This window comes from Catharus ustulatus, chromosome 1 (genome assembly GCF_009819885.2).
Source record: "Catharus ustulatus isolate bCatUst1 chromosome 1, bCatUst1.pri.v2, whole genome shotgun sequence".
Classification (NCBI taxonomy): domain Eukaryota; kingdom Metazoa; phylum Chordata; class Aves; order Passeriformes; family Turdidae; genus Catharus; species Catharus ustulatus.
In genome coordinates this window covers 108,039,571-108,061,011 of record NC_046221.1, presented here as the reverse complement: position 1 = coordinate 108,061,011, position 21,441 = coordinate 108,039,571, and the positions used below count along the sequence as shown (strand labels likewise).

The window sequence follows — 21,441 nt, the reverse complement described above, 5'->3', positions numbered from 1 at the left end:
GTAGAGAGAACAGGTGGAGCTTTTTATTTTGAGCTCCTAGAAGTAAAAAGGAAGGATATAAATTTCGAGAAGCCAAAGGAAATTATTAGGAAATTGATGGTTATTTTCATTAGAATTAAAGTATAAGAAAAAACATGAGTTTTCTTCAAATAAGAAGATACTCCTCAGTTTTGTTTGTGTGAAAAATCTCCAATGCAACTAAGCGCTTTATTTAATTACTGCTACTTGTGTAGACATACAATTTTGATAAAACTTTCCATGTTTCCTTTCAGAAAAAAAAATGGTTAAAAAAAAATTGGTAATAGTTCAGATTTAATTCACTGCCAGAATTTGCTCATATATATAGTTTAATAATTTTATTTTGTCACCACTAAAAATCACAATCATAATACAGTAATTTCATGACTTTAAGGCGCGCTCTTTTGACTAAAATTTTGGCCCAAACCCGGAAGTGCGCCTTGTAGTCCAGTGCACCTTATATGATGAACAAAGTTGCGAAATTTGCCGACTCCCGGAGTTGTGCCTTATAGTCCGGTGTGCCTTATGGTCATGAAATTACTGTAATTCCTGTTACAAATACCATAAAAAGGAGTATTGCTAAACCAAGGATCATTTCATTCTCAGAAATGACTGTTTGTTTATTGTAGACATTGTCCAACAAAGTGAAAAGAAAGGCTAGGCCTAGTCTCTCTGAAATTATGAAATATTAATAACATGTTGTTATGCCTATTATGCAGAATTTAATCAACAGTTGTAAAGTTATCTTTTCGTTGAGTTTGTTTTACGTTTTTTTCCTTTGATTTTCTAATGATTCTCTGTTAACCAAATTTTTGCCTCATCAATTTACGTAGACAGAAAGTAGATACTCTTTCTTCAATTATTCCTGTGTTACAGATATCCTTTGTGTAGGTCTATGTGAAGACCATATATTTAGCTCTGGCACTCTGAGACTTAGAATGGTTGGTGTAACATACTGTTCTTTGCATTGGAATTTTAATGATGCACTGTAGTTTATCTGATGAACTTCAAACGTGCTGTAGGTGGGAACCAGGAGATGGTGTGCTGAAACCTTGTTTCCACTGCCTTGTTTATATATTGTAATATACAGTCTTGATCACCTAAGGCTGTGAAGGTATCCACATATGAATTACGGCTTCCCTCTCACCAGGACAAATACAGAACATAAGGTGGGAGACGTCAGGTCAGTTCAAAATAGAAGGAAACAAATCTGAATCTTCTAACAGAGTAAATTACAATTGTTCTTGGCTCTGTTGCCTTTCGGATTGTTCCATGTTCTACAGGGTTCAGTCATCTTTATGTCTCCTGAGAGGAGGTACCAGGATGATTCAGTGCCAGCCTTCAATGGCTATCTAGCAGATGTGTTTCTAGTAAAGTCCAGTCTCCCTGGCATTGCTGAAGAAACTCAAGTGGTAAAATCTAATTTTAGGGGTATTACCAAACTTTATTTCAAAATGCATGAAATAGAACATTAGAGCAGGCCAGTTGTTTGGATGACACAGAAGAGGGAAGGTTTGTAGCAGGCACAAATGGGGATTGAAGGCTTACAGAGTGAAGAGTTGATGCTCTTGTTGTAGTTGCTTTGAAGCATGCAAGCCTGCAGTAAAGTTGCTGACGGATTTTGATGTGTTGGAGAGGGGGAGGGCATGTCTTGAATATGAGCTCTTGCCAACCAAACATGCTCTAATGGCTGGCTCCAGGTGAGGTGGAGCAGAGGCACAAGGCCAAGTTAAGTCTGGCTTTTCTGAGTCGTTTCTCAGACTGGGAACAGAAAATTCTCCGAAATGGGCAGCGCCCTTTTGTTTCTCTCTCCTCTGTATGGAGTGTGGGCCCTTAAGGAAATAGCTTGATATTTTGGTTATGCAAAAAAACAGAGGGCACCTTTTTTTGTGGTGCTCAGTTTCCTGCTCTGTTCTTGCAAGTCCAACCTGTGTGCTTGTATTTTCCCTACACAGTTTTTTTGTGTTCTCTTTAGCAGCAGTTTCTTTGACTAGAAGGTCCAAGAGGCTCCTCTGGGTGTTCCTCCCTCAAGACCTTTAAGTTAGACTTTCTGATCTCAAAGAAACCAATTTCCTTTTTCTGAGTCCAGTACTGGTTCACAGGCTGGGTTTTCCAGCAGGTGGTGTGCGACTACCCAGATCCTGCGTTCAGACTCTTAAGGATCTGAGGCTCACTTTTCCCAAGTTTCCAAGAGGAGAGGAAAAAACAGATCATTCCATAAATTACTGTAACCAAACCTAGTATTTAGCTGTACATTTTGGCAGGTGGTGCTGGGCTGGGCAAGAGTGAAGAGTTTACGGATGTATCCAGTGGCAGTAGGGATCTCTGGGGTCATGGAGATCTGTCAATGTCACACAAGTCAGAACATGATCTGTGTTCGGGGCTGAACATAATCTGCTGACACAGAGTTCTACATGTTTAAATAAAAGTCCACACAGCTCTGCTGTCTAGGTGATCAGCTCCTTGTCAAATTATTTCTGCGGTGTTGATCCTCGTTTCTCTTGTGCAATTAAACAGTCTGTAAATTTAAGGGAATAATATTTTACAATATTTCTCACAGGACAAGGGTGAATGGCATCAAACTGAGAGAGGGCAGGTTTGGATTAGATATTACTAAAAAATTCACCACTGTGAGAGTGGTGAGACACTGGAGTGGGTTGCCAAGACAAACTGTGGATGCCTCATCCCTGGAAGTGTTCAGCGCAGATTGGATGGGGCCTTGAATAACCTGGTCTAGTGGGGGGCATCCCTGCACATGACAGGCGGCTTGGATCTCGATGACCTCTAAGGTCCCTTCCTACCCAACCATTCTGTGATTCTGTAACATTGTTCAGGTGATATGGATGCTTGCCAGCTCTGAAATTTTTATTTCTGGAAAATGTAGATGCATAAACCCAAAGCTTATTTATTGACAGATTCTCAGTCTTGTTTCTTATCTGTGTGCTTTTCTGTAAGCAAAAGAACAGAGATTTTGGGAGATATTTTGGGTTTATTAAAATTAAAGCTTGATATTACTTAGAAGCAACATGTCTTATTTTATTGAAAGACTGTGACAGCACTCTTATACTGTACTATGAATGCAAAGTTTTCAGGAAAAACTAGACTATAGGGAGTATATTTGTTTTTAATACTGATGTTTTATACAAAATGGCTCTGCCATAAACATTACTGGCTTGAGAGCCAAACTGTTTTCACTGAGAAAAATGAAGTGTATCCTATTCTGTAGTTTGAAATGTGAAGGAGTTGAATGCCATTTTATAAGATAAAATAATTTAAGAAAAGAACTGCAATCAGTTATTCGTATTACGTTCTATAATTCCAGAGACATTGGCTAACTTCCAATTGGGGAAAAAATTGTCCTGAAATAATTTTCCAATATAATAATAATAATTCAAGCATTTTTGGTAGATAAATCACTACTGGAATGTGTAGGTGCAAGATTGATATTAAAAATCTAGTTTAATCTATAGTGTGTCAATAAATAATGGATTTATTACTTCTTGACAGTAGAAGGACTTATTGAAGAGATTTATTTATCTTTCTGTTTGTTAGGTACGAGGTAGGTGATAGTAACTAGCATATTTACTATAGTTACATGTAGCAGGTATGTATTTGAGCTGTGGTTTTTGAGTATCAGAGGTAGTAAGGTACTGTTTCATGTAATTTGAATGGGTCTTTCCAAAGCAGTGCCACTTGTTAAAACCCATGCTGAACTGTCAGATCGAACTGGCATAAAGAAAAGTAAACTTTGGGTGGAGCCTTAAAACTCCCAAGATTTTTATTAGTTACCTCTCAAAAAGCACCTGATTTCTGCAGTTGCCTGGAGAGCTCCAGGTGCCTTGTTTTTCATACATCTCAGACCAGACAGTAATTCTGGTTGTTTACTATAATTGACTGAAGATGCAGAATGTTTATAGAATAGCAAATCAGTAAGTGTTGATATGTCACTCAAGTATATTTGGTTTTTTAAAATTATTTTCTTTTTAAGAAACTTATTTGAATAACTGACAGGAAAAAGCACTTTTTTAAGCTACTGTCTGCGTCTCTAGTCTGCCTTTTGTGCTTGGCTGTGTTCTGCATGATTGCAAGATTAGGAGTATGGTTGGTTATCTTTTGTGCAGTATAAAATGCTGTTGCTGTTGTATGAATATATCAAGTGATTTGGGGGTTTTTTAGCAATACTTTTTTGCTTTGCTCTTGCATTTTGCTAGCCAGTTTTTGTCTTCTCACAATGAACAGCTGTGCTTTAAAAAAATCTTAAAAACTGAAAGCAAGTTGTATTCTTACTATATTCTACAGTATAGCATTTTAAAAGGAGCAGCTATGGAATGCTGATAATGACTGGTTAAATGCACTAAACAGCTTGAAACACCATTTTCACTTGGGTGAAATGAATTTTATGGTATGGAATCCTTAAAACCTTTTACACATCGAATTCACGAAATTAATGGACAGTAAAAAGCTCATGTTTTTTTTTAAAATGCCATACTTATTGTTTCTTGGGTTTTGTTTTTTATATAAATCACATAAGCAGTGCTAACATGTTAAATATATATTCACTATACTATTTTTAATACTTTTCCCACAGATTACACCACCTCCATCACTGTCAGACCCACTTAAGGAACTATTTAAACAACAGGAGGTTGTAAGAATGAAGCTACGTTTACAGCACAGTATTGAAAGGGTAAGACTAATTTAATTTTATGTCCTGGATTTAAGCTTTAGGAGTTTTTGTCTTTGCAATGAACAGACAACATTTTTCTCAATTTAACAATGTTTACAAATAATCTTCTTTCTATCCAAATTAATTAATTGGAGAAACTTCTAAGCGAGCGGGGGGAAATGGTTTCAACCTGGTTAGCAGAGCCCTCAAGTTGGTAAGAGAGCAGTTTTTTTCCTGCTAATTGCTCTGAGTTGTGTCCCAGATTTATCCTAGAGGCAGTGGGAAGGAAGCTTCACACTGTAGTTTTGAAAGCTAATGATGGTTGTAGACTTCAGAACCAAACTGACTGAGTTTAAAGAATTGAAAACATAGTAAATTCTGTATTGAGAGGATACACATGTGGCTCTAAGACTAAAATATGTTTGGCAGTATTCTGCTCAGAAACTGCCTAAAATTATTTTAGAACTACATCTGTAGGTATCACTGATTTTTGAATACAGAAATACGGAAAATACTCTTGCTTTAGGAGTATTTATTTTTAGGTTGCCCTTTTTCCTTGCTAACCTAGCTTTAGACGCCAGTATTGTGAGCCAGATAGCTTGTGGGCACAGGCAGAACCCCTTTCTGGCACAGATGTGTAAGGATTTCCACATAGTTATACAAGGAGCTGCCACATCAAACATAGCATGATGCTTTTTAAATTGACAACTTCAATGTGACTTAGCAAACCCAGCTGAGGGAGGAATTTTACTTAAATTTAGTATTTCAGTGAAAAGTATAAAATAAGAAGTACCAAGATTGTAAACATGGTTCAAGTTTTGACTGAAAGAAAATCAGTTGCAACTAAAAATATTGTGGCCAGCAGGGCAAGGGAGGTGCTTCTGTCCCTCTACTCTGCTCTGGTGAGACCCCCTGCTCCCCAGAGAGCTGCATCCAGCTCTGGGGTCCCTGACAGGAGGACATGGACCTGTTGGAGTGAGTCCAGAGGAGGGCCATGAAACTGGTGAGAGGGCTGGAGCACCTCTCCTGTGGAGAATAGACTGAGAGAGCTAGGGCTGTTCAGCCTGGAGAAGAGAGGCTCCAGGGAGACTTCACTGGGGCATTTCAGCATGCAAAGGGGCTTCCATGAAAGAGGGAAAGTGACTTTTAATACAGACAAATAGTGATAAGAGAAGGGGAGGTACACTTGTAAACCACAAGAGGAGAGATTTAGATTAGAATATTAAGAAGAAATTCTTCATTGTGAGGGTGGTGAGGCACTGGAACAGGTTGCCCAGAGAAGCTGTGGATGCCCCGTTCCTGGTAGTGTTCAAGGCCAGGCTGTGTGGAGCCCTGAGCAGACTGGTCTAGTGGAAGGTGTTCTTGCCCACAGCTGGGGGGTTGTAACCAGATAATCTTTAAGGTCCCTTCCAACCCAGACTCTATGGTTCTAACCAAAGGAAAGGTGCTCCTTTCCCTGTTTTCTAAAACCAGGAAATACGTTATAAAATTATAATCCACCTTATTTTATTTTGATTAAAAAATAGAGCCATTTTATTGTGGAGCAGTAAACACATACAAACATTCTTCTAGGTCTTAAAAAAATTGTGCATGTTCATAATTATTTTACTCATTAAGGGCTGTTCTTCAAATGAAATCCACTTTATACAACTGGAAGTCAAGCTTTGTCAAGTGAGTTGTATTTTTCTTGTCTCAGTTTAGGAAAGAGTATTTATGCAGCTGGAAATTTGGGGAGTTACTGCATGTTGTTTAAAACATATTATATAATTATATATCATTATATAAAATATATTTTATATATTATATTTCTGCTTCAGTTTGTTTGGCCACTGTGCCTGGAGTAAAAGGCTTCATACGGTTAACATTCACAAATCTGTATCCCAACCCTATGCTCCTGCTACCTTTCATCTTTCCCCACCCTCATTAACCAGAACTTGCCTCAATGAGTGGAACCATTCAGCCATCAATGGAGGCTGGGGCTAAGGAGAAGGTGTTTTCAGTTCTGACATCCACGGAACACTCTTTGCATCATGAAATTGAAATTTTGGATTTCATTAGAAGAACAACCCCTCCTGTCTTCAGCTGCCCATTTCTCCCACTGTTCAAAAGTGTAAGCCCTTAAAAAGAAACATTTAAATTAGCGGACATTTTAATGAATGCTTAATTTACTAAATGTGTATTTGTATGTTGATATCTTAATTAGGAAAAGCTTATTGTCTCTAATGAACAAGAGGTTCTGCGTGTTCACTACCGAGCAGCCAGGACCTTGGCTAATCAAACTCTACCCTTCAGTGCCTGCACTGTGCTGCTGGATGCTGAGGTGTACAATGTGCCTCTGGATGCTCAGGTAAAGATTTATCCCTCATAACTTCAGACAAAAAGGTCTGGCTAGCCTTGCTTAAGCATTTGGTGAGAATTCTGTTCCCATAGAAAAATTGTCATTGATTTGCCTGGAATTAAGATTATGCCCACTGTAGGTTGTTACTTATATTGGGGCCTCAATTGGGTGTACAGTAATAGGAAGATAGGGGTGTGTGTATGAGGTTTTTTTGTTTTTGTACCATGTCTGGTTTTCTTTCACCTCCAGGAATTATGGGATGGATAGAATAAGAAAATTCTTCTACTGATCTTGTTATAGAAAACAGATTTCAATCATAAACAGAACATGTTTTTGAAGCTTACAAATACAGCTTAAACAAGAGCAAAGAAATCATTAGCATAGAAGATCACATCAATCAGTAATCAAGATAATTGGAATGCAGTAGTGTGTGAAATTATAAAATTGGTTTATGAAATTTGGAAATGTTTTGTGGATATATCCACATTATTCTTTTCTCCTCTGTACAATACAGTCGCTAGAACTGTACCATAAAAAACAAATGGCCAACAGTGAAATGTTGAATGCTACCAGATTAAATAACCTTTTTCAAAATACTTTAGGCTGCATAGGACTTACTTGTGCTATGTTATTTACATGTTCAATGTGGATATTTAGTCCTCATTAAAACATAAAATAAGCAGTGTGCTTCACAATCTGTGTATGTTTTATGCACTGCCACTCAAAGTTGGCTGCAACTGTATCTCTAAGAGAAAATAATCTCATGGAGTTGGTATTTGTGGACAGTTTTTTCCAAACATGGAACCAGCATTTGACACCTGTCACAGTGACTGTGAGCAGCACATAATGCAAGGAGGAAATGTTGATGTTTTGGGTGGAATAAATGTGTTGATGCATTGGATGTTGGACATTTTAAAATGGAACACATTTCCAACATATGGGAGATTTTGCATTAGCTTCGGAGCCCTTTATAGAATTATTACAGCTTCCAGTGTTTCTTCAGTCTCTTACTACATTTTTCCCCAGTCTTTTAAAGAACTAGAGCTATGCCCAACAGGTGATTCAGCAGGAGATAGCAGTTTATGGAGACTGTACTGTTGTCTCATTTTAAAGTTTTATACAGATAAATTTTTAAAGCATCATTTCCTTAGTACTTCTAACTGATAGGGCAAACATTTTTCTCTTCCAAATTCTGAATATACTTTGCTTGATTTCTGCTCCAATTCATAGACCTTGAGCTTTTCAGAGATGAGGAATACATGAGTTGAACACATAACTGCATTTTTGTAGTAAAGATTTTACAATTCTTTTAAAGTAAACTGATAATGTATTTGAATTTTCTGAAACAAAAGGAATCGTTGTTGGGGGAGAAGTTGAGGTGTTGTGTGTACCTCCAAGTATTGCCATTTTTTTGATCATCTTTATAATAACAAGAGCAGTAATAAAATGCCTCTCCTCCCTCACTACTTCAACAGCTTTGTGTTTCAGTCTGTAGTAATTTTTCTTAGGAAATAACTTTGCATATAATGTTCAGCAAATTATGAAATAAATATTTTACATAAATGAAATCAATGTTTTATACTACCAACTTGATGGTTTAATTTAAATTTGTTTAATGAGAAGAATGTAGATACATAAGAAAACATTGTCTTGTAATGCATCCTGCATTTTCCTGTTAGCCCATTAGCAAATACTAATTTTCTTCTCTAGAAAGGTCAATCTTTGCACATTTGGTTGGGCTTCTTTTTATTCCTTCTGCTGCAGTACAAATTCCTGCAGTCTCTTCTCCCTGAAAGAAGAACAGCAGCTTCTTGTATTTAGTGGTTATTCTTTAAATGTTAGATTGGCATAGTCTCGCTTTAGGACTATGTATAGAATATATCTAGTTTCTCAAAGTGGGCAGATGTGAGATTCCAAATCCCTATGAAATTATTGGAATTTTTAAAAAGCCAACTATTTCATTAAGCAGGACATAAGACAGGTCTGTTCAATTTTTTTAATCTCCTTTTAGGGATTGTGATGGCAAAAATATTTTTTAAATTGCATTCAATACTTGTGTAGTTAGTTAAATCAGGCTGTTTAAGTTTTCTGTTAATAAAATTTTTGCTTTTCCCTGAGGGATATTGATTTGATTTGTTACTGAATTTTAAAGAGAAAAAAAGAGACAGTAATTTTTGTGGAAGGATCTGCCTTTTATTAGTGAAGACTTTAGAGTATAAGTCTTTAAGCATCCCACTCTAAATTTCAAAACCAGAGCACAGTAAATAGCTGGAGGGAATCTGAAAATACCCATTTTTAGTGAGCAGCTGGCTCACAGTGGAAGTGTTGGTCAACATTTATACACCTTTATACTTTGAATCTCTTTTTCCATGGGAAGCAGTTTTTGTGGGATTGTTTATTGTTCATGTCCCACAGAATAGGTTTGTGTTTTAAAGTATGTTTTAAGATTGAATCATCAAGTTTGAGTAAAATTTTTTTTCTTGCAGACTGATGACAGCAAAACATCGGTGAGGGATCGATTTAATGCAAGACAGTTCATGTCATGGCTGCAGGATGTTGATGATAAGTTTGACAAATTAAAGGTACACACTCTTTGGTCTTTCCACTTAAAAAAAAAAAAAAATGTCATTATGAAGAGGAGATGAATAAATAGTAGATTTGTGTGCAGTATCATGGGCCTTTTGTGGAGGCAACACAAAGGAAGGTCTGCTAGTATAGAAAAAACCTAACTTTTGTTGCCATGTAGTGTAATGGAATATTTTGTAAATTTCTGAATATATACTGGGGGAGTTATTTACTATCACCAGAGAGGCTCTTAGAGACATTTTCCTGTGTTCAAATTCGTTGAAATAGTATTTTTTCAAATATTTTCAATAACTTTTTCTTGATTTTTAAACCAGACGTTGCCTTTTGATGAGGCAGCAGCACGAAGCAGCAGCACTGAATGCGGTGCAGAGACTGGAGTGGCAGCTTAAACTGCAAGAGCTTGATCCTGCTACATACAAATCTATCAGCATTTATGAAATCCAGGAGTTTTATGTTCCTCTTGTTGATGTTAATGATGACTTTGAATTGACACCCATATGACAACCAGCACCATCTGGCTTGCCCCTCCTGTAGAGACTGAGGTGCAGTGATGCACAAAGGTATTTTCTTTTGAGACAGAGCACTTAATTCTGGGGAATACCACGTTTCTCAATAATTCAGGTGTTCCCACAGAAAAGTGTGGCACAGGCACTTGTTTAAACACAGAAGATGGATGCTAATTTCAAATTCAGATTCCCTGTAACTGCTGTTATCTGTATTTTAAAATTGCCTGTAGCTTTAGAGCTTATTGCTGAAAAGTATGACAAAACCTGGTGAGTTTCACAGCGCTGGAAGCTGTTAATAACTAAAACATCCACCAAAAAGCAAACGATACTTACAATCTGCTATAAAGCTTTGTATTATTAAACTTCAGTAACAGTTGAACTCCCACAGAAAAATGATGAGAAAGCCTGTGGAAGAAAGTGGAAGACTTGGAGGAAAATAATCAATCTTACTATGTTTTGTAAATTACTGTACAGATTTCTTTTTGGAAAAAGATGTAATATTGTCTTCATTTTTAAATAATTTATTTTATACATATTGTGCAAATGTAAATAGTCTTGTAATTAATGTTCAAACCTGTATAAAATAGATATTTTAACTGTAAAACTGTTTTTGTCTAATGTTTTATTGGACCAAAGTTGTTGTTTTTATTAAGTGTAGTGTGTTCCTGGTTGGCAGTTCCTCTTTGTATGGCATGCGTTCGATTTAGCTGCTTGTTTCATCACCATAACTGTAAAAGGATTGAACTGTATTGCATGCTCCACAGGATTCTGAACTCCTGCTCTTCCATAACTGATACCTAAACTGTTGTAATATTTACAAAATCATACTTCATATTAGTCTGCTGTTGTAATGCCATATCTGTGACTTCCTATACTGAAAATATTTTTGTGTAAAACAAAAAAACCTTTTGCTCTTATATGGTGGTCTCGTAATAGAGCCTATTTTTTCCAACAAAATGCCTTTGAATTAAAATTCTTAAATTGTATATTGTCTATTTTAATATTAATCTATGGAAGGGATATGTAAATAGTTGTAAATATAATACTTAATAAATTTTATTGGTCATGTTACAAGTTGAAATTTCTTAATATTGGAACACTTGATGCATTAAACCTTAGCATTCCTGGAATATATTAGGAGACTCAATGGAAATTTAATGCTTTTTTATTCTTAGTACTGTTAATGAGCAAACAGTTAATTATTTATTAGTAGGAGGTTACAGATACTCATGAAAAAGATTTGTTACCCTCCAGGCCATAAATTATTCAAGAGTGCTTGGGATCTGATGTCTGTGAAATTATTTCTGAAGGAAACGAGGCTTGGGCAGGACAGCTGGTTACTCAGAATAAGAGATTTAAAATCCTTTGTTTGAACTGATTTTTAATGACTAGGTGAGCTACCACAGAGCATTTATTCCTTGTGCTTGTGTGAATGTCCAGGGGGCATTTCCTGGGGCAGAGGGCAAACGGGCAGTGAACAAGGGACTCTGTGGACAGCAGGCTCCTTCCATCTGCACATCACTGCTAGTGCCAGTTTAAAACAGAGAGTAACTCAAGCACAGTAAAGCAATTAATCTGTAGTTCCTGCCCTGTAACTTTTTTTCCCCTCACTTTTAATTTGTTAGGTACCTGTGCAAGGAGAAGTTATTCCTACTTTTATTACAGGAATATCTTCCTGGCCCCATTCAGGATTGGAACTATTGAGGAAAAAGCTACTTTCTTCTCAAAATTAAATACTCTTCTGCACATAGCTGTAAAATCTTAAAATGCTGCAGAAATCTCTATTATCTGCTTGAAAAGATGAGGAAAAAGGGATAAAACTGCAAGGTGTTAGTAAGTGGGTACAAGTTACTTCTATCAGACACTTACTAGAGTAGTAAAAAGTAACAGACATGACTGGAAGTGTCAGAAATATGAGACAGGAGTAATTAAGAGGCTAGCAAAAAGGACAGAAACTGGGTTGCAGGAACCTTGACTGTGTTAGAAAAGAAGTGTGTGACCAAAATACTTGGTATGCAGGAGACAAGAACAAATATTTTGGCAGTATCTTGTAAAGAGATCTGAAGACAGATGTTTCTTAACATTAGCCTCTGTCTTCTTTATAAGGAGAAACAATTTCCCAGTATCAGGGTCTGTGCAATTCAGTTTTTACAATTGCAATTTCTTAGTAAGTTTTATTGCTCCAAACGTTTCAATCCCATAGATAACAATCTCTTGGCTTCTGCTTTGAATCCAGGGTTAGTTCCGGTCTTTTTTTTTTTTTTTTCCCCGAGTTTACTCTGTGGGGTGATACCTCGTGTTATTTAAGGACACCGGGCTTGGATTTCCCTCGACGGTGGCAGGAGCTGGGAAGAAGGGATGAGAGGAAATACTTTCTCATTGGCATGATGGCTCTATTCCCCTCGCGAGGGTCTAGCTGCCTCCTGGGAGGCCTGAGAGCTACTCTTGAGTTTCTGGCTATCAGTCAGGATCCTCTTGTGTTTCTTCCATGGACCAACCTTGTTACCTTGGGCCCTCGGAGCTTGGCACGTGGGAGCATAAAGTTGCCCTGCAGTGTTTTAGAGGTCCTGGGAGAGGCGGTTCGGAAGCCCAGGGTCCCTTCCCAATGCAGGCGGCCCCTGCCCTCCCTCGGACACCTGCACCTTCTCAGCCTTCGGGGAAGCTCATCGCGTTCCCCGCTGGCGTTTCCAGCGGCGCTGCCCCTCGGTTCCTTTCCTCCCGGCTCCCTCCGGCACGGCAGCGCTGTACCGGCCGCCCTGCGCTCCCCGCAGCCCCGCTCCTCCCTCCCCAGCCTTCCCTGCCCGCAGAACCCTCGAGTGTCTCCCTGCTCCCACTCGGGGGGATATTCCCTCGTCCTCCCCTGAGGAAGCCCCTCCGAAGCAGTGGCCTGGCCGTGCGTCCCGTCCCGTCCCGCTAGGCACGTCCGCGGCAGCTCCCATCCACCGGCCCCTACCGCCTCCTTCTCCTCCTCCTCCCGGCCCGCTCCGCGCAGCCGCCGCCCGCCGGGGCGGAGGGTCCCGGGGGGAGGGTCCCGGCGCCTGACGGTGCCCCGAGGCGGGGCGATGATGCGAGGCCGCCGCCTCCGCACTGCCTGCGGCCGAGGGGGGAGCAGTGGGACGAGGCGCGGGGTTGCTGCCGCCGCCGTCGCCGCCTCCGGAGCAGCGAGAGCCGCCCGCGGAGCGCGGGGTGCCCGGCCCGGGCCGCCCGGTGAGCGCCGCGGGGGGAGCGGGCGGGGGGCGCGCAGGGATGGAGCCGGTGCCTGACGAGGAGGAGGCGGAGAAGGCGGCGAAGCCGTGGTTGCTTCTTTGTGGCAGGAAAGTTTCGGTGCGGCTCGGCGCGGCCGGCCCGCTGCCTGCGTGCCTGCCGGAGGAGGAGACCCGCTCCCCGTGCGGGGCCTCGCCTGCCCCGGGCCACTTCGGCGGGGGGGCGTTCTCCCACATCTCCCTCCCTGTCACCAGCCTCCGGGCCCCTGGCAGTGCCATCTTTGGGGCCCGGGCCTTCGGGAGCTGCGGCGGTCGATCGGCCGGAGCGGCTTTTTGGGGTGTTTTCCGCCGCGGGTGCGATCCCGGCGGCGGGGGAGCGATGCTGAGCCGGTGCGGCCGGGCTGGGCTGCGGGAGAGGAGGGCGGCGGGCGGGGGTCCTGCTCCGGGGGGACGCCACGCCGGATAAAAGTCTGGGAAAGCAGCGGTCGGTGGATCGGAACGGGAGCGGCGGGGGAGGGCCGGGAAGGGGCGCCGGAGCCCGGTGCGCATCCCGGGGAGCGCCTGGAGCCGGCGTCGCTGGGCCCCGCGCTCGGGACCCCTCATGTGAGGCAGCCCTCGGCCGGGCCGGCGGCAGGGAGCGAGCCCGCCCGCATCGCTCCCCTCGCGGGCAGCGTGCTCGCCTCGGCTCCCGCGCCCGGGATGCGGCTCCCGCCGGGGCCGGGCCGGCAGCTGGAGCTGCTGGGGAAGCACTCTGGGCTCCGGAGAGCAGGGAGGGAGCGCGGTGAGCGAGGAGATCCCGCGCTCTCCGTGCGTGCCCCCGGGTCGTGCCGGGGGGTCTCCCCAGCCCTGCTTGGTACAGATGGCGGCGTGCCCAGCGCGGCCAGAATCAGAGGCATTTAACAACCACTGTAAGAAGGACTAATCGGACGCAGACTTGCTATGTCCATATCGTGCCTTCTTTATGTATTTTCCACTTCTTTGCTCAATGAGGGTGTTGGGTTTTGTAGTTCATAAAACAGAAAAACATTTCTAGATACCAAAAGAAAGCAATCCAGTGCTCCATTAGCATTCTTTCTCTCTTAGGAGAACAATACAGGCTCAGTGTGAGCTTGCCCAAACATGGGCTGCCTTTTATTATATATTGGTACAGTGCCTGCTGCAATAGGTCCTCTTTTGGCCGGGTTCATATGTGAAGCACAAAACTGAGCGGCACGCTGCTAATCGTGATATATTTGTCGCAAATACCACCTGCCGACAGGCTGTGTTTTCACAAAGGGAGAAGGTGGAATGCTTTGAACAAACCGGTTCCCTGTGTGTTTGATGTAGCAGATGCTTGTCGTCTCTGGTTGACCTCAGACACTTGCTTGGCTCTTGGAAGTTACGTTGTTCAAAGTGTCTGGTACTTATTTTTTAATATTGTTTATATATTTTTTTTAAAAAGTTAACACTCTGTGTTTGAGTTGAAAGCCTGTGTGACATCTAAGGGTCCATGTGAAAACAGCTGCCTGTCTGCATTAAAGATGACAGGGACAACTTACCTCGTTGTAAAAGGTTGCTGTATGACCTCAGTCCTACAGACCTGTGTGTACCTTAGCCTGAGGAGATACGACACAAAACCCATCTGTCTGCTTTGGGCATTTACAAAATTAGGTCTCTTTGGTGGGTTTTCTCATCCGAGGCTTTTTTTATCATCTCTGCTTATAGGATGTCATATCTGATACTGCAAACTTGAGATTGCTCACCTCAAGTTTATTGTAGTTTTAATCCAAAGGTGCAACAGCAGAAAGCTATGTATAAACAATTTGGCTGGAGGAGGAGGGATTTGGTTTGTTGTTAAGTAACCAAATTTGAATTTTTTTTAAAAATTCATATTTGTTGAAGGAATTGCAAGGGGGGAATGGAATAGAATTTAACTTGTGTGCCAATAGCCTTTTTAGTCACTGGTTCTTGTTTCAGTGCTGGTTGAAGTCCTTGTGAAAATTGCTCACCTGCAGGAAACATGAGGTCACAGTACATCGCAGCTCCCACAGTCACTGTCCTTCTGTTCCTGCTGTGGATCCCACCATCAACAGGCTGCAACAAGGCTCTCTGTGCCAGCGATGTCAGCAAATGCCTGATACAGGTATGAGTCCTGTGTCCTCTGTCTGCTTTGGAGTGTTCAAAAAACAGTCCCGAAACTGCGTCCTGAAACGATCAAGTAACTGGTATTTTATGTGAAGTAGTGTCTCTTTAGAGATGTTGGTTTGGTCTCCTACCCATATAAGTGCAGATTAACAACCATTTCATAGTCAGAGAATACCAAGTGCGTATTTATATGGGCATGTTTCTTTTTTTTTTAATTGAAACTTTTTCAAGCCAAGGGTTATGTCTGTCTGAGATGTTCCCCTTAACTTTCATTTTCTCCAGTTCCTTAAATCTCAAGCAGAGGGTCAGAAGTTGACACCCGATGCTCTCCGTAACATCAGGTTTGTACAGTGAATTAGAAGATGCCTAAAAACCAACTCAAATACTTATGAGCTGAACTGGTAGGAAATGGATGTTAAATTCAGATGCTGCTTTTGACTCGCTGCATGTCTGTACAGTGAAAGAAACAGAGTGAGACCAGGTTGCCCTTCTTAGAACAGGAGTTAAGAGATGTGGTGTGCAGCAGAACAAAAGGGCCTTTTCTAGCAAAATGACAAGCAGTTCTGGTAGTTACCAAGTGGTTTTTTTTAGTAATAGTAAACAGAGCATGCTTCTTGACTCTGACTGAAAAAGGAGGCTTCATGTGGTCAGCTGCAGCTTCTTTAAAAACAACTGTTTCCTACTGACTCTTTGTAGATTGGAAATGCAATAACAGAGCACCAACGTCATATGGCTGTAACATGCGAATGTGCTTACTGCAAATGCATGGTCACAGCCTGAAAGAGGCATCTCTTTCAGAGAAGTGGCCTCAAGCATTTCCATGTTTACTTAATTTCATTGACTTCTGTTTAAAATTTGTCTGGTTACAAATAAAAACACTTGCCAGATTCACAAATCCATCCTGTGGAAGGAAGACTGTAGGCTGAACCATCATCTTTCTGGGTTCTGCACTGCCTTTGCTTTAAATGTAAAAAAAAGAAATTGCTGCTTCTTCCAGTCCCACCACAGTCTATGGAGTGGTTAAATAGGGGTGCAAGAATGAGGTTTCTGATTTTTACCTTTTCAAACAGTGGTTTCACTGGCATGTTGGACACTGTGCACTGTGACAAACTGATGCACTTACAAGCCCCTTCTCTTGTATTTTTTAAAATCAACTCTAGGATTGAAACCTGTAAGAAGTAACGTGCTAATTGTGGCATTGGATATATGTGGCACTTAAACAGTAAATCCAGTGGTACAGATTTGTTCATTCAGGGAAAAGTTGTTGGTCCAGGTGCTGGAATTAAGTCCTGGAAGTGTTGGTCTGCTGCTTGCTTTTCCGTAAGCAAAGGGAGAACAGGGAAGATGTTCCTCCTTTTCTGGTGCCACTGATGGAGTCCATCATGCTATGAAGGAACAGATATCTCCTCCTTGAGTAATCATCTCGATTTAGTGAGTTAAGCTTGAGAGAGCAAGCATTTAAACTTTATTTTTATGGGCTAGTCTGTATAGAGCATAGCCCAGGAGGGGTGGAGTTAATGCTACAGGAGTCCTTACTCAGCTGGCAACAAATGGCTGAGGTTCAGCAGTGCATGGAAATGGCTCATACCACTCTGCTTTCCTTGGACTGTGTTGGCATCTCTGTAGCAGCACAGCCCTGTGCATGCAGAGAAACCACTGAACTGCTTTACCTGTGGTAGGTGTGTTCTCTCCTACTTTGTACAGGTGATGCATTTCCCTAAAATCAAAATCATGTGCAATATCTGAGGCCCTGAAGTAGCCTAGGCTGAGTTGTGTGCAGTTGCAGGGGAATTACACTGTTCGTTTCCACCATCTGGCTGCTGTCCTCCTGCACATGGGCCTGACTTACCAGTCAGTATTCATTCTTTATAGAAGAACAGATCAGGTCAGACTAGTCTGATTGTGGATAGGAAGTATCTTGAAGTTTTGACTTAAAGCAATTGTCATCTTTCTTCTTGGCTTTTTTGTTCTTGTTTTTTTAAACTTCAGTGCTGTTGTGGCAGAAGTACTGCATAGTTATATGAAATGAATGTTCTTTCCTGGAAGGGTATGCAAGTACAGTATATCCATGTAGTTTTTTTCCCCTCTAAACTCTTCTGGAGGAATCTGAACTTAAAATGAAATACCATGTTGAGGGAGGTTGCTTGACTACACATGACATTTTTCCCTCACTGACTCTTATCGCTGTCCAAGTTTGGCAAAATCCATATCTTGAAGCCAAGATAATGTCACTCGGAGACAACTGGAGGAGCAAACAGATTGTGAATGTTTGTCATCTGCATCTGTGTGCAGAAAGCAAGGCTGCCTGTCCTGGAGACAGAGAGACAAGAGACCTGCTCTTTCAAAAAGCATACAGTTAACATAAATATTTTTACCAGCATGCTAGAAGTCAGTACAGCATTATTGCCACTCCTTGGGAGCTGCTCTGCTTAAGGGTGGTCCCTACATAAATATTTATTTTGTTAGATCCAGAACAGTGCATGAGATCAACAACTCACATGGATTCAGCTTTCCTTTGTATCTTGGGCTCTAGCTTCATTGGTACTCCTCTTTTTTCCATAAGCAAAGGCTTGTAAGAAAATAGCTTGAGGCATCTCTGCATAAGCTCTGCCTTTGCTAAGAAACTTTGTGGCTTCCTGTAGTTGTTAAGAGAGTTGTGGGTAGAACTTGGGAGAGTAGAGAGTGAGTCCACAAAATTAGTTCCCTCCAAGGCTCTGACTGTAGCTCCTTTCCCTGGGACTGGGGAATAGGAGTCCATGAGCTGTGCATTCCAGGTGGAACTCTGGGTGCGCACGGAGCGTGTGCTGCAGTGTTTATTGCAGCACATCTGCTGTTGACTTGGCCGTGCGGGTTGTTTTGATGTTTCCATGTGTGGAGGAGATGAAAAGGCCAGGCTGGGCGGAGGGGAGGCACATATTGTGTCCTTGCAGCATGGAGGAAATCCTTGAAGGCAGAAACCTCAGGATGAGACGTTCCCACAATTGTTCCCAGCAAACGGGTTTGAGGCGAGTCCCAGGTTGGCTCTTGAGGTGCAGAGCTCCCAGCAGGAGCCAAGCTTGGGTGGAATGTCAGTGTTGGGTGGAAGCTGAGCTTTGCTGTCTCATCTGCAACAGTGCTTTAATCTGTTGCTGTGCATAGTAAACAAATGGCATTATAATTCAGGCATGGTTTCACAATCCTTCTAAAGAGAGGTTGTTTTGTGGAGAAAACAGGATTTCTCTCCCAAACTCTACAGACCTGCAGCCACCTCAGCTGGTGGTATCGTTCCAATTAAAATCTCTTTTCATCTGTCTTTTTCACCTCCTGTCAATCTTGTATACAAACTGTCAGTCTGAAAGGATTTCCAAGACATTTTAGCCCCGTGGTATGAAATAAATGCCACTCCTTAACTTCAGGGCTTTGGCATCTAAAAATTACTTCCAGTGTGTGTGTTGTAGCTGCAGTACATAACCCGGCTGGGTTAACAAAACAGTTCTGATTGGTTCACTTCCAGGAGATTTTCTGTTATTAAACTGTTCTAGGAAAAAAAGCTCTCTTTCTTTCACTCACCCTTCCAGTGTGCAGAGAGGTTTCCAATGCCTTCAGGTCCTGCTTCTCCCTCCACCAAGAAAATACTCTCTGGAATTTCAAGAAAGCTTCAAAAAAAACCTCAGATGTTAAACATCTTCCAGACATTTTTGTTTGCTCTCTGGAGTAGGAGTATCTTTATTGTACAAACATGCCTACTTCCTATTTAATACTGTATTTTTAAACTGTGAGGCTTATTTCTTGCCTAGCAGGATACATTCTCCAATGCACCTTCAGTAGTTCAGCTTGGGAAGTTGCCAAGTTGACTTATGAGTAATATTTTCTTCCACTGACGCCTCACCACCCCCAGCTATCAACAAGGAACATTCCTTATTCTGCCGCTCTTCACCCACGTCACATATAAGCATTCTTTTAAAAAGATGTATCCTGTACCAGTATCCAGTGTGGATGAGTCAGGCAGGAGGACTCAAAACTGGTTAAGGAAACCATGGATATGCAAAGATATATAGGGAAAAACATACAGTTATTGCCCTGAAGTGGCAGAAGACTAATTATTAGGTTGTTCTTTCTTCCTTCTTCTCCCTCCAACTTTAAAATAAAGAAATAATAATTATAACAAACAAACAAACAAAAACCAAACAGCAACCAATCACCCTCCTAAAATATGCATTGCTCATAAGCCCTTCCTGTAAAAACAAACTTGTTACAATACAGGTGGTTTAACGATGCTGTCCCCAAGTCAGTGCTTACACACATAGATGCCAAGCAGAATTTTTTTAACAGGTTGCAAGTGCAGAATTTAAGACTACATTTAGTTCCCTGAGAATACTCTTCCATAAAACTGAAACAACTTTAGTGAACTTTCTGGCTTCTGTTCATGCATTACATGTAACAGTTTAGTGAGAATTGCCTCCTCCCACATGATGGCCCGTTGGTGTCTCTAAAATGTAGAAGCTGTTTACCCAGTTTTACTGTTGGAAGAATAAATTGGATATTTTTAATGCTAATATGTATTAATATTATTCTCTGGTCAAAGTAACAGTACTCATGGTTATTGTTAAAGTTGTTTTATTCAGGCTTTTTATTCTAAAGACTGACAAAATCTGTTTATCAAATGATAAGATAAATATTTTAGAAATGCATCATTAATTCAAATAAGTCATCTTTTTAAGTTTGTGGCGTCTCCTCTTGTGGAAAAAATGTACATATTTTGTTATTCACCTGTTTTTCATCTTCTACTTGGAAACAGCACAGTTTGTGTGGAAACAGTGATAGGTGCCATTCATAAATTTTGAGGATGAAAAAGTAATAAATCTTAGTAGTTTTCCACTCTTTCAGTAAAAATTGATACTTATGGGGCTGCCTATTGCAGAAATGCATGTGGAGCAGGAGTTCATGCTCAATAAGTCAGTGAAGCAAACAAGTCACAATAAACTGTGCAGGCCACAGCATTTCTCAGCATTATGTATCACAAGCAATAGTTGGTGAATTTTGTTTCTTTACTGGATTTAAGACAACTTGTGATATGGGATGAAGTGAATGAAAAAAGAGGGAATCCGTGGATTTATACTGCATTAGTACATTGTAGCTTGTCTGCAGCACACTCTAGGACTTGTTCAGTGCTTGTCCAGACATGGGAGCCTTGCAGCTCCTGTCCCCAGACAGACTTTGCTCTGGTCTCCCCATCTGAAGTGCACTCCTTGGTATTCTGTGTGCCCACATGAGCTGGTGTGAGTGAGGGGTGGTCACTGTGCAGCTGAGCAGGCTGTGGATTGTTGCAGTTGCCACTTTTGCAGAGTAAATGGAGAACAGGGATCATACATGACCGTGCAAAACTGTTCTTGCCATGCCTTGCAAACATGCTCCTGACATTTGGCATTAAAATGCCTCCTTTCTCCCATACCTTGTTTCTTAACAATAGCAAGCAAATAATTATTTAAAAAGTGGAATTTTGTCCCATAAGCTACTTCCCAAGGTGCTTCAGAAAGAAACATTACATTTGCAGTGACATTGGTGCCTACCTGCAAGGAGAGGTGCCCCTGACCCAGCTGGGGTGGAACCATGGGTGTAGACTCCAGGACAGGAGAATTTCAAACCAAAACACCTTCCTGCCCTTCTCTCATGTCCATGAGCATCTACTGCAGTATGTCCCTCCTCTGCCTCTGGATAGTGGGATCAAAGAGATGCAATGGGCATCATCTTCTCTGGCCTGATGTGTTACAGATTTGCCAGGGATGGAAAGATCCACTGGTCAGTGTTTCCAGTAACAGGATTTTGTTTTCTCCCCAGTTGCGTGTAATGTGATAGTTAGACAGACGTCATTAAAACCAAATTCTTAGACAGGACAACCAAAGGGACTTCTTGGCTTGTCTGTGTTTTGCACTATGATGTAATTCAAGGCTGTGAATTATTGTCATGTAGCCACAGTCTTTTGGCCAAACCGGAATTACTAGTATGGATGAGTTAGAGGAA

The 21,441-nt window shown here is 41.4% G+C and overlaps 1 protein-coding gene across 1 annotated transcript in view; it reads left to right on the top strand.

The window, feature by feature from the left end:
- Window positions 1–9,667, top strand: part of LOC116996323 (ankyrin repeat domain-containing protein 12-like) — a 60,373-nt gene extending 50,706 nt beyond the window's left edge. The window contains exons 9-11 of the mRNA XM_033059816.1: window positions 4,607–4,705; window positions 6,888–7,031; window positions 9,509–9,667. Of these exons, the coding sequence (XP_032915707.1) occupies window positions 4,607–4,705; window positions 6,888–7,031; window positions 9,509–9,667 (402 nt within the window). The remainder of the gene's footprint in view (window positions 1–4,606; window positions 4,706–6,887; window positions 7,032–9,508) is intronic.
- Window positions 9,668–21,441: the final 11,774 nt, after the last annotated feature.